A 12,115-nucleotide genomic window follows, 5' to 3' on the forward strand; every position below is an offset into this window, starting at 1 on the left:
CAGTAGCTTACAACAGCAAATATGTCATTGTGAGAATAAACAACAATTACACTTACACTCATTACGCTCTAATTGCATCATTCTATGTAACAATCACAAGCATGGGAACATCTTATTAAAAGCCACAAACAAAAATATGGAAGGCATAACAAAATAGAAGACCATATCCCAAAAACTTTAGAATCAATTTACACAAAAATAGGAGGTTATGTGGACACTGGGCATTAAATAGAGCATGCATTTAAAACCCTCATGAGAATTTGGTGGTCAACTACAACAGCAACGCGCTGTGTGCACTTAATGTGGCTGAGAGTGCTGCTAAAGCTTGGGAAAAGCTCATACAGGCAAGGTAGTAATTTGACCTCACTCAAATCCTTCCATCAGATGCTAACCAAATAGAAGTCAGAAGAAGGAATGAAGAAAGACAAAGAGATAAAAGGGAAGAAAAAATAGAGAAGAGGCTAGACCACTGGGATTAGCGCTAAGTAACTAAATGGGCCATATCACTTTTCCATTACCAGAAAGGAATAGCTATTTCAACTGCTGGAATCTAAATAAAAAAGGTGAACTCTGTCCTCTCTCAGTCTGTTCATTCACGTGTAAATGTTGCACATGTTTATAGCTTTTCCATTTCTTACTTCCCTATATGAGCAAATGGAGATTTGCCATCATATCCTTGAGGCCCATCAATAAATAAACCTGACGCAAATAAACAGATAAATAAATAAATGTGAAGAGCCTAGCAAATGGGCATCAGTCAGCATTAGTGATGGAACCATGTCAAGCACAATCATGCTTGACTGGAGGGGGAGTGCCTGAGTGTAGGGAGCATTCTTGCTGATTGCACGCCCAGTATGCGTGTGGTGTGTATGTGTGAGAGAGTAGGAGGGGGTGTTACTGTGGTTTTCTCCCTTTTTACCCTCATTTAACCCTTTCTAGCCCCCTTTAGCTCTTTATCACTATCACTATGGATACATCTGTCCATAACTGCACAATACCCCTACTTCGTTTCAATGGATCATACGCTTCTCTCTTCTACATTCTCAGTCTCATGTACATAATTCTTTCTATCAAAATGTCCATGAGATAGCAACTTCTGTTTCTTTCAGTCCTTGATGATTTAAACCTGGTTGACAGTCTCGAGCAACTTTTTTCTTTTACTCTCTAAACTGCTTTCTGTACTGTCTCCTCTTTTTGTCTGACAAATACCTTGACTCTGAGTACCCTGTTTTAACTCTAAAGACTGATTAGCAGACTGCATCTATCCTTGAACAACAGTATTATGAAGAGGACATTGCTCTACTGTCAATAATAATTCACTTGATGTTTTCACAGATAGAATAGTGACCATAACTCCAAAGAAAGTGCATATTTTTCTTTTTGTTGAGAGACAGACAAATATTCGGTTCACTGCACGAATTCATGATAAGTACACAAAACACCTTGGTTGTGAAAAGGTGTAGGAGGCTTACTACTCTTAACAAAATTGCGAAACATTATTTTTCTTAATTGAAGGGTGTGCAAACTTGAAAGTTTTCTAATATATTTCAAGAAATAATTAACCTTTATATGTTGATATTGTTGCTTACAGTTTCCAAAATTCCCAAATAAGGCAAAAAAAGCCAGTCAGGCTTTAAGGCAACAAAAACTGGAAGATTGAATGATTGTATGTATGTAATTATATTTTACTGCATGTTATTACCCAAATTACAGTCATTACAGCCAATGGAACCTCAGAAGCAAACTTGTTTTGTCTTGTAATCAATCGAATTGTTTCCTGCAATTTTCTGCTTTCACAAATATGTATTTCAGATTACATTTATTTGTTGGTTTTGTGTTTTCATTTACAAACTACAGGAAGTTTCCCTTCTCTCAATGTTCGAGAACGAACAAATATACAGTATGTATATCTTGATCTTGAAGTGTCGATGTTAGTGTTACTTTCACTTGCTAATTTGATCTTATAAACACTGTTAACTAATTATGCATTTTTCATTTCAATCTAAAATAAAAAGCCCTTTTGTTAACCTTAAGATAATTATGAATTTGGCATACTCAAAGGCAATATAAACAGTTGAACCTCAATGTGTTGCATCTCAGAGTAGAAAGGTATGACTTAATTAACAACATTGTAAAGCCTGTTGAATTTACTTTGTAACACTGTTAATTCAAGTGTGAAAAAAGTCAGAACAGCAATGTCACAACCTCTACCTACTCCAAACTGACAGCATCACATACATCGTAATTTCTTTAATATCCTTGTTCTTAGCATCACCTTTACTGATATGTCCTGTTGAATGGAACATTTAACATTCTTTGACACATTCTCTCTTTATCTGCATTTATGGGAATTACCATTATCACTCATTGCCTGGTCTACTGTTCCTTCCCTTTACCTCCCTATTACAGACATCAAGCCTGCCTAATGGGAAAGTAAAATATTAATTTCACCTCATTGTGGCTGACAGATTGTAGATAATGGCTGACACTTCAAATGCAAACATCAGCCTGGACATTATATCCTAAACTTAATAATAGCCACCTCATATTAAGGAGGTGAAAAAACACACAAGCATGACAGCAGAGGAAGAAACATTTGATTCAGGCACCGCTTCTTTTTGCCAGTGAAACACATAACCATACAGGATGGCATCCTATTCCTATGCACATTATTTTTTTTCTAGCTGATCATCAGTTGGCCCTGCTGCATGCCTAATGAGCGATAAATAAGGTTTAATTCAACCGACACAAGTTGCCCATCCTTCAACACTAAGCATGATGGCTTGGACGAGATTCCATTGGAATTATATGAGGGCAATTTTTCAGCTGGTAGGATGGTCCGACTGCCTCCCCTATATTTGGCTTTCACAGGCATTCCTTTGGCTTTAAGCACTGCAAGTTTATAGGTCTATTAGGAATTCATCAAACAATGAACAATATCAGTCTTATTGTGTGTATGTGCCCCGGGTAAAAATAAGATAAAACCCTCCATTATGGGGCCTCCAAAGCACATTTGCCCTCCAAAATTGATCCAGTATTGACAATTTACACTTAGGGTGACCTTTCATAACTGCCCACATACTTGAAAGCCAATATTGTTTGGAGAGTGAGCAAGAAAAAAACACAGCCCACTGCAAACGCTCTAGGATATTATTGAATATGATAAGTTACTAGACGTTTTTGCTCGGCAGTTGTTCGTTGATAGTCCACTAGGCGGGAGGCCTGAGTTCTTTTTACATCAATGAGGCCCTGTACCAATAAAGTAAGACAATATTGGAGTTAGGTATGGAGAGCTCTGAGTCCATTATAGCACTAGCTCATTGACTTTATTCCTAAAAAAGGAAAGAGAAAGTAAGTGTTACCATAGGGAGCTAGACTCCACATGATAAGACTTCTCAGACAGGGGCTGTAAAAGGGCATAATGGCATGAAAAGGGCACGAAGACAGCCCCCTGTTGACACCCTGTGCTCAAGTAGATAGTTTCAGTATAATTTAAACAGCAAATGGTTTAGGGGATACTTAACAGCAGGGGCAGGGGCGAGAGACCCCTGGTGTCCATTCAGAGGGACTGAGCCTTTTATTAAGATTTGATTTATCCTCTCAAAATGGCTCCATGTCACACTTCACTTACTTTACGTCCTCTCTTGGCAGAGTCAAGCAACGAATCAGTTATGCGCCAAGGGTACTCAAATGGTACATAAAATCTTCATCTATATTTCCATGATGGGTTTTCTGCTGAGGATGAAAAATGATCAGGTCCAGAGAAAAGCCCTATGGGTCAATGGGAGGGACAATGGCTTTGTCTATGCCTTAGGACATTGAATCTTAGATGGAGTGGCTGCCCATGCCTCAGTTCTTTCCCATCTGCCTTTCCTTTTGGCTGTTGATAAATATCCTTATCTATGAGAAGCAGGTGATAGATTTCAAGCAGCACATCTCTACAGAGCTCTGCTCTCATCTTCTCTATGGATATCTCACATCTACTAAGCCATCTGAGCTATAGCATGAGGCACTGACACCCTCTGGGTCTCTTCGCCCCAAATCATGTTAGCTCCACTTCCTGTAGGATCGCCTCTGGGGCCGCCCCGATGAATAACATCTATTAACACCCTGAAGTGCAAGCCAGGAGCTTGTGGAAGCAAAGGGCTTTAGCCCTAAACTCAGAAACACCCTACAGTAACACTCCCTATCTAATATGTGACACACAATTGTGCATGTGTGTGAGAAACAGTTCAAGAGAACAGCTACCAGAGAGGTTTAGAGCCAACAAGAAAGAGATAAAGTGATGGGTACAACATATGTGTGAGCAAATTAATTACTAAGGTAATTACGATCACTATCACTTCCTGTGATGTAATTTAAGAAACAAATGGGTGATTGTCCCCCAGATCAGGGGAAAGATGAGAAAGTAGCTGCCAGGCTAAACCCACTGTAGTGTGGTTGTCTACATCAGGGTGATGTGGATAACAAACACAGAAGTAATATCGGTATAAAAAATCAATTATGTCACAAATGACGTTGGGGGATATAAGAGAACAAGATGAAATTCTTTATCACTCCAAGCATCTCCTTCTTAAGGCACTTCCCTTTGGTCTTTTCATGTGCCTCTTTGCAGATTCACCTGCTTTCTTCCTTTAAAACTTCATGAGAGAAAATAGGTAATTTAATCTTCATTAAACATACAGGGGGCCCACTCTCTGGTCTGACCAGCTGAATTAACTGCAAAGCTTTGGGGGATTTGAAGGTTGGGCTGAAAATCCATAACCCTGACAAGCATTATATCACTGCATCTCCATTTTTTAATGGGTGTAAGATGATCCCTCCCTATTCAATGTCAAATAAGTCCTTAAGAGACTTACTATATAGAACAGAACTTTTGATGGACTGACCTGTGAAGGTGAAGTAGGAGAATGGGGCAGAGAGGGGAAAGGAGAGAGGCCCTGGTTTGGGATTGTAATGACGTTGAAAAGGCAGTAAATAAATAAGATTGGCTGGGTTCTCTTTGAAATCTGATTGATGTGTCTTTTGGGATGCCCCCCAGTATGAAAGACCTACTGAGTCTGTGGCTTTCATCCCTGACCGAAAATCGATGAGCCAGGATGTATGAGAGGCTCCTGCTCTCTACCCAACAATCTCCTGCCAGATACCCAGGTAACTGTCTCACCAGAAAGGGAGTAGGAGATAGAAAACGAGAAAGCTAACACATCTTTTTTTCATCCTTATTCAAGTAAAACTTAATTTAGTGTAGACTGCAGTTTGTGTACACTGTTGGATTCTACACTACAAAATACTTTATAAATGATCCTCCTGAAATGAGACTGAACTCACAACAAAAATGTGGCTCCGCTGTTCTCCATCAATCCATCCAGTTTCTGTGTGTTGAATTAGGACTGGCTGGTGTAATTGCATAACACATGAGTATGGCCTCCCGGGTTAGGTTTTCCATCTTATACAAAGTGGAGACAAGGAAATAGGAAATGCTTCTGGGGGTAATTGGGTGTAATTGTGACTGGCGGCAACTAGAATTGTGTTCAGCCTGACACATGAAGTAGTCTGCTAGAGTATAGTTTAGCCTGAAGGACGACAAAGAACGACATGCTGGTTTTAAATGAACTCCTTTGACGTAAGCGAAGATTCTTGTGCGACTCTGAGAGACTCTCTCTGGTACATGCTGCTCGTTTGAGGATGGCAAGAGGTTAATCAAGCTTTAAAGCATGAGATTACAACAGACACGACAAGCAGGAGTGAATAGATTTGGCACACTGTCTGATATAACTGCTTAGAGAACCTTCTCTTCCAGTAAATTCAGAGACTGAAATGTTGTCAGTACCCGAGTCAGAGAGAAAGATGTGCAGATCAAATATGTACAGAACAAAAGTACATAAAAATTAATGCAGCTCCACTGACCCAAAAATCACACCATTCTCTGAATACTGACTTAAACATTGCCAGTTCCCACCATGCACAAATAAGTAAAACCCCGAATACAGCTTTCAATGACTGAGGTGCTTTTTGTCACTTAATTGTCCACCACTGGGGAACTTAAAGGGAAACGTTGGTATTTTTCAACCTGGACCCTATTTTCCCATCTTTTTGTGTCTAATGGGGACAACAATCCGACAGGGCAATTGGGCCCCGTCAATCTACATCCACTAAAAGTGCTCAAAGAGAATTCTTGCTCTGAAAATTCTCAAGTGTTAAGTGCTGGGAAGAGTTTGTTGTGTTGGAATACAGAAAAATATTTTTTTTAACTGAAATTTCAGAGACTTGATGAGTTAGACACAAAAACAAACAGATCAGATCAAGCGAAAAGTAAAGAAAAAACATTTAATTTCTCTGTATGGTCCTTTCCACAATGTTGTCAGACACTTATAATAATCTGAGCCTGTCAGTGGCAAAACCAAGCTCTTCTAGTGGACATACATTGGCGGGGTGCAATTGCCCCGTTGGATTACATTGCAGCCCATTCCGCGGCTGCTGGCTGAAGCGCTCTCACTAAATACTGGACCAATTTAAAAAATTGTGGTCCCCATTAGTCACTTAGACACAAAAAGATTGGAAAATAGAGGTTGGAAAACACCTAAGTTTCCCTTTAATAGTTTCTCTTTACAGACTGTACTGTACTAAAAAAATCCCTCAAACTGTGCAGAGAGATTTCTGTTTGTCCCCTTTCATGGGATGAGACAAATTCCCCCTATTCTCTATAGTAGCTGAACTCATTTCCAGATTCCATTTAGAAAAAAATCCATGGAGCCAGCATGTCAAAAGGATTTTCCCCTCTCATCACCTTAGAGTAGAGAATCCATGCAGCTGTTAATCAAACCACAGTACAGTACCAGCTCTATATCAACAAACAAAGAGCCTTTAGCGCACAATACATTCTGGTAGCATAGAAGTGTTGTGCAAAAAAAGTGAGCTGAGAAAAGACTGATGCCATATGTCATGCAGGAAAGAGAGCAATCATAAGGACCACACTAACCATGGCTATGTCACAGGAATTGGGAAATCACAGACATACATAATACTCAATACAATGTAAAGTATATTCATGAACAAAAACAGAGATGATCCCAAGGCAAATCATGTAGTGCATGGGTGGCCAACCATGTTTACCAATGTCAGGGCCCATGTTGCGTCAAAACTCGGGTTGCAGTGGTCATGGCAGCAAAAAAGGTTTCCTCCCAGTTGGACGCACCCAGAATATATCCACAGAGAGGCTATCAGTAAGCATCCTGATCAGATGCCCAGACCACCACAAAACAAAGGAGCGGTGCTTCTACTCAAGCCTTTTTCCCCCAGGAGAAACCCAGACACCCAGCAAAAGAAACCTGACACTACCCCAAAGTTCATGACCATAAGTCAGGATTGGAACCTAGACTGGTGAATTGAGAGCGACAGCTTCAGGCTCCCTGAGATACTAACACTCCTTCACTTGGGACAACAACTTGCTCCCTACCCAAACGTGCCACTATATCATTTTCAGAGAGCCATGGCCTCAGGTGTGGTGGTGCTTCACATAGTGCTGCAAACCGCCAGCTACACGCTAGAGGTCATGATCCAATAATGCCAAGAGGACTACATCATCTGCAAACACCAAAATGGATACTTTCCATTTCTCAGCTGCCCCTGGAGATTCTGTTCATGAGAACATAAACAGAATAAATGACATGGTGCCTTAACACATTAGTGACCTCCACCAGGAAATCACCTAATTGTTCCTCTGACAGCAAAACTATGGAGTTTTAGGTGGCCCCCTATCCAGGAACCATCCAGATTACTAGATGGTTTGATACAACACACTAGTGTTTGCCACACTGGCACAGAACTACAAGTGTATTTTTAAAGGTTGATATAGCCTGTTTGTAACAATTAGCTATTAGCCTAAAAAGCATGCTGTGGTTGTGTAGAACATCCTGGGAGACTGCAGACAGAGTAGGTGGAAATATTGCTTTTCGGTGGTTTACTAAAGCACTTACTGGCTTTTTACTAACAGAGGTTTTATTGCACTTACATTAACAGGTGTGGTTGTCCTTAACTCAAGTAATCTTCACCTGGTTCACTGCACTGTGTCCTCTCTGCTCTGCTGTTTGCTCCGTGTGTGTGTATGTGTGTGTGTGTGTGTGTGTGTGTGTGTGTGTGTGTGTGTGTGTGTGTGTGTGTGTGTGTGTCAAATACAAGCAGCAACCTCCAGGGCTAAAAAATGAAGCCTATGCAGAAGTGCCAAAAACTGCAGTTCCTCTAGAATTGGTGTTGTGCATACATGTGAACCCAATTATATTTGTTACTTCCACACCTCCAACACTAGCAAATAATTTTCCAATACTTACTATACATACATCAGTATACATATTCAAATACACACTCATCCATATACCATCAAGACATCAGGTATTTGGACATACAACTGCAAGAGATTAAACAAATTATAACAGGAGAGACACTGTTGCAAGACACAGGGAACCACTCTGTTGAGGGTTGCAGACAATTAGAAATTCCAAAGTTGCCTCAAAACATGCATGTGCATGGTGGCATAAAAAACAAGAATCATCTAGAAAGGTGTAGATTTAGGGTGCTGTTACACATCAGTTTGACATTAACCAAACAAAGAAACAAAGAAAGGTAATACCCAAATAATATTGTGCATGGCCAAAGCATGGAGGTCTACAGTCCTCTCCAGCAGAAACAGTGCTACAAGACAGGAAGTGATTTCATGCTGTGACAGCATAGTTTTATAGGAAGAGCAAGACAATTAGATGATGACTGGAGCTGCTCTACAAGACAGACATTTTGCTGAATGAATCAAAAACTATTCACTTAAAGTAGTGGCCACTATTATGATTGTATTAGTGTTACATGATAAAACTTTAGGATCAAGGGGCCAACACAAGAGCAATTTCAATACTAGAGTACTTAACTGTATTGGATTTTAAAGGTATTCAATGTAAGATTTACATCATGTCAGTCAGCAGTACAAGCCTTAATGTCAATTACAGTCTCAGCAGTCTAGAGTTTTCTTCTCTACTTCTGCATGTAATTAATCCTGGGGTCAAAAAAATGTATAATTGGTGATGGAAAATGGTGCAACAGGAAGGTTCTTATCCATTGATGTATTTTTTTCTATTGGTAGAATCTTGTTAATACTGACTCCAGACATCTACAATTGACAGCATTTTCAGAAAAACCGGACTAATGTTACATCATGCTAAACCTCTGTAGTGGCAGAATGCTGCTAATGTTATGAGCTAATCATTAGTTATGCTAATTGTGTCAAAATTTAGTTGACTTTTTTACTAACCAGTAATGACTCGAGGCACATAAGGGAGAGAACACTATCAACTACAACCTGTTCTTATGACAATCTTAACATGGTCTTTGCTAAAGCCTTGCTAATGCACATCAGTTATCAGTCAGTCTTTTGATTAGCCATTTCAAAATGTAAGCTTGATTGAAACCAACACTGATCCTCAGTATGTCTGTTTAAGTTTCACCCTTGTTGTACTTTGAAACATGTTTTTAGTAACTTCACTGTAGAAACCATGATTTGATATGAATCATTACCGTTTGAATTTTGTGTTGATACATTTTGAAACCAAAATTGCTTTTCTCATTGAGGAGCTGTGTATATTTGTAAGAGGCAAGTTTTTCTTTGTTTTCATTTAAATGCATCTTCCATCTAAAGCTTTCATAGTTGTTTCTCACATACAGTAAATCTTACATAGTATGCCTTTCAACATTTAATTCTTTGCTAAGTCAAACTCTGCATTTTGTAGACCAGCTCAGCTTGAGTACTCTGACAGGAAGGATGTGTGAGTTATGCAGCCAGGAGAAGTGCAGTAGGAGGCAGGGTGGTGCTGGGTCTGGGTTAAAAAGGTAGTTCAATACACACACCTAGGGTTCTGTTACCATAGTTAGCACCCGGCCACCGAGAGGCTGGACTGGAAGGGCTTTGATCACCTGTAACAATGTTGGTGATGAAATAATAATAAAGAAAAGAAGGGAAGGGAAGAATGGAGAGAAAGGAAAAGAGAGAAAGGCATCAGAGGTGACACATTTCAGATATTTGGCAGGAATGAGCCACCCCCAGAATTTGGCAAAACCCCTAAGATTTGCAAAGACACCTGCACACATATTTAGATGCAGACATGGCCTCACATTAAAACCCAAATGAAGAAATATGGAATGAAAATGGTGGAAGTAAAGGATGGAGATGGTTATCTGTGTTACATTTTGATTTACATTTTGATTACACTTTTGTTGAGCAGCATTATAGATATTGAAACAGGAGAAAATTGTTTAAATGATTTTTAACATGATAAAATTATTCTGAAATTAACTAAGAATACCAAAATATAATCTAGCATAATAAATTGCATTACATTGTAAAAATCATAGCAGTAGGTTTGTGTTTTTAAATAAAAATGGAATTTTCTCAACCAATTTATTGTGGAAAAAAAAGTGGTGTAGTGGAGTGTAAGAGGAAGTGATCCAGGCAGGGTTGAAAAAGGTCTGACCCATATGTCCCGGCCATGTCGCCAAGCAGGTGCCTTGTCTTTGCCAAACACAAAGTAAACAGACACATATCTTGTATACAACAATAAACATTAACCAATAATAATTCTTCTACTAACAATAACTAATAATTCTGACATGACTTAAATACTGCAAATACAACAAATCAATCTGCATTAAATAGGCAAAGAGTAGTCTATTTTCAGAAATGTAACCTTTACTTTTAAGTCTATAGCATCTGTAGATGTAAATATCTAATATATAAGAAATTTCCTTGCCCTGCCTTGAAAATGTATGCTTATTCTTATTTCTTGCTTTGCCATGCTGTCTATAGTCGAACTATCTAATCTAACCATTGTTTTTTTCCCACTCTTTTTTTCCTACCCACTTCCCAGTGTGTAGATGGCAGCACCTGTGGCTCTTCTGCAGAAGTCTGACTTGAATATCAATTGACCCTGGCACCCCTACTAGGTGGTATTCCCCTGGGTACGGGCCATTCATCATGGCAGAATGGAATATGTTAACACCAGGATTACACTAAATCAGCCTTAGTCCAACTGCAGCCAGCATGGCTACATTATAATAAGTGCTTTATGAATAGCAAAGGGACAATAAATCGCTAATGACACGCACTAGGCCACATGTGTGCTTGTTTCTATGATGCGTGTTTGTATGTGCAAATATTTCTATATGTCCTCATGTTTCATGTGCGTATCAGTCATGAATCCTCGAAACAAGTCCAAATGACACAAATGCATGAATAGACACAAATTCTAAGCAAACTGGAAAGCAAAGCCTCTTTGGTATGATAGACGGGAGCCAATTACAGTACCAGTCAAAAGTTTAGACACACTTTCTCATTCAAGTGAATGGGAAGGTGTGTCCAAACTTTTGACTGGTACTGTATGTTGCATGTAAAGCATGAACAGCATAAAGGGGACAGGCAGTTTTTTCTCTCTACTGCAGATAGGTGAAACTGACAGAAATAACCACAATTATAAATCAAAACATAAGGATTGTGTTCTTGCTGCCTTACCATTGCGTGGTGTCCGTTTTCGCCGATCACGGAAGGCTGCTCCGGACTGTAGAGCTTCCATTAGGCTGTCCATGACACCAGTTTCATCTCCCTCTGCAAGAGAACAGATAATAGAGGCAAAATTTTTACAAAACAATAAGTACATTTCCACAACAAGATGAAGTACTTAATGTATGCCTATGAGTGTGTACATTTACACATAAACACACACATATATGACTGCTTCAAGGTCTAATTCTGGGTATTCTGATGCAGAAGCAATGGATGCCCTCTAACTGCAGGTGAATGGACAGTCACCTTACATCACAGCGAGAGAGAGCTGTGATGCTGAATGAGATATAAAAAAGCCTTTTATAAAATGCATACGTATTGTGACAGAGGCCTGTCACTCAGGCCTGTCCTTTTTTCAGTAAACAGCTGGGGAGGAGGAAAATACACTTAGAGCTTATAGCTAATACAGGCAGAGGAGCCTCAGGATGAAAGCATCCACTGATGGTCATTGACAGATATTCTTTCTGTGGCTAACGCAGGGGAGCTAAGTGCTCTTTACAAAGATTTAGTGTGGAGCCG

The 12,115-nt window shown here is 39.5% G+C and overlaps 1 protein-coding gene and 1 long non-coding RNA gene across 8 annotated transcripts in view; one reads left to right on the top strand and one right to left on the bottom strand.

Moving 5' to 3' along the window:
- Positions 1–11,524, top strand: part of LOC137189699 (uncharacterized) — a 183,989-nt gene extending 172,465 nt beyond the window's left edge. Inside the window, exon 3 of the long non-coding RNA XR_010929709.1 lies at positions 10,905–11,524. This is a non-coding gene — a long non-coding RNA (uncharacterized lncRNA). The remainder of the gene's footprint in view (positions 1–10,904) is intronic.
- diaph2 (diaphanous-related formin 2) overlaps positions 1–12,115 on the bottom strand; it is a 381,473-nt gene that overhangs the window by 33,803 nt on the left and 335,555 nt on the right. For 5 of the 7 annotated variants that reach the window (XM_067599729.1, XM_067599726.1, XM_067599730.1 and 2 more), the window contains 2 exons: positions 11,546–11,638; positions 9,889–9,954 (listed from right to left, as the gene is read on the bottom strand). In XM_067599729.1, the coding sequence (XP_067455830.1) occupies positions 9,889–9,954; positions 11,546–11,638 (159 nt within the window). The remainder of the gene's footprint in view (positions 1–9,888; positions 9,955–11,545; positions 11,639–12,115) is intronic. The other 2 variants (XM_067599728.1, XM_067599732.1) reach the window with 2 other exon arrangements.

Source organism: Thunnus thynnus, chromosome 9 (genome assembly GCF_963924715.1).
Source record: "Thunnus thynnus chromosome 9, fThuThy2.1, whole genome shotgun sequence".
Lineage (NCBI taxonomy): Eukaryota > Metazoa > Chordata > Actinopteri > Scombriformes > Scombridae > Thunnus > Thunnus thynnus.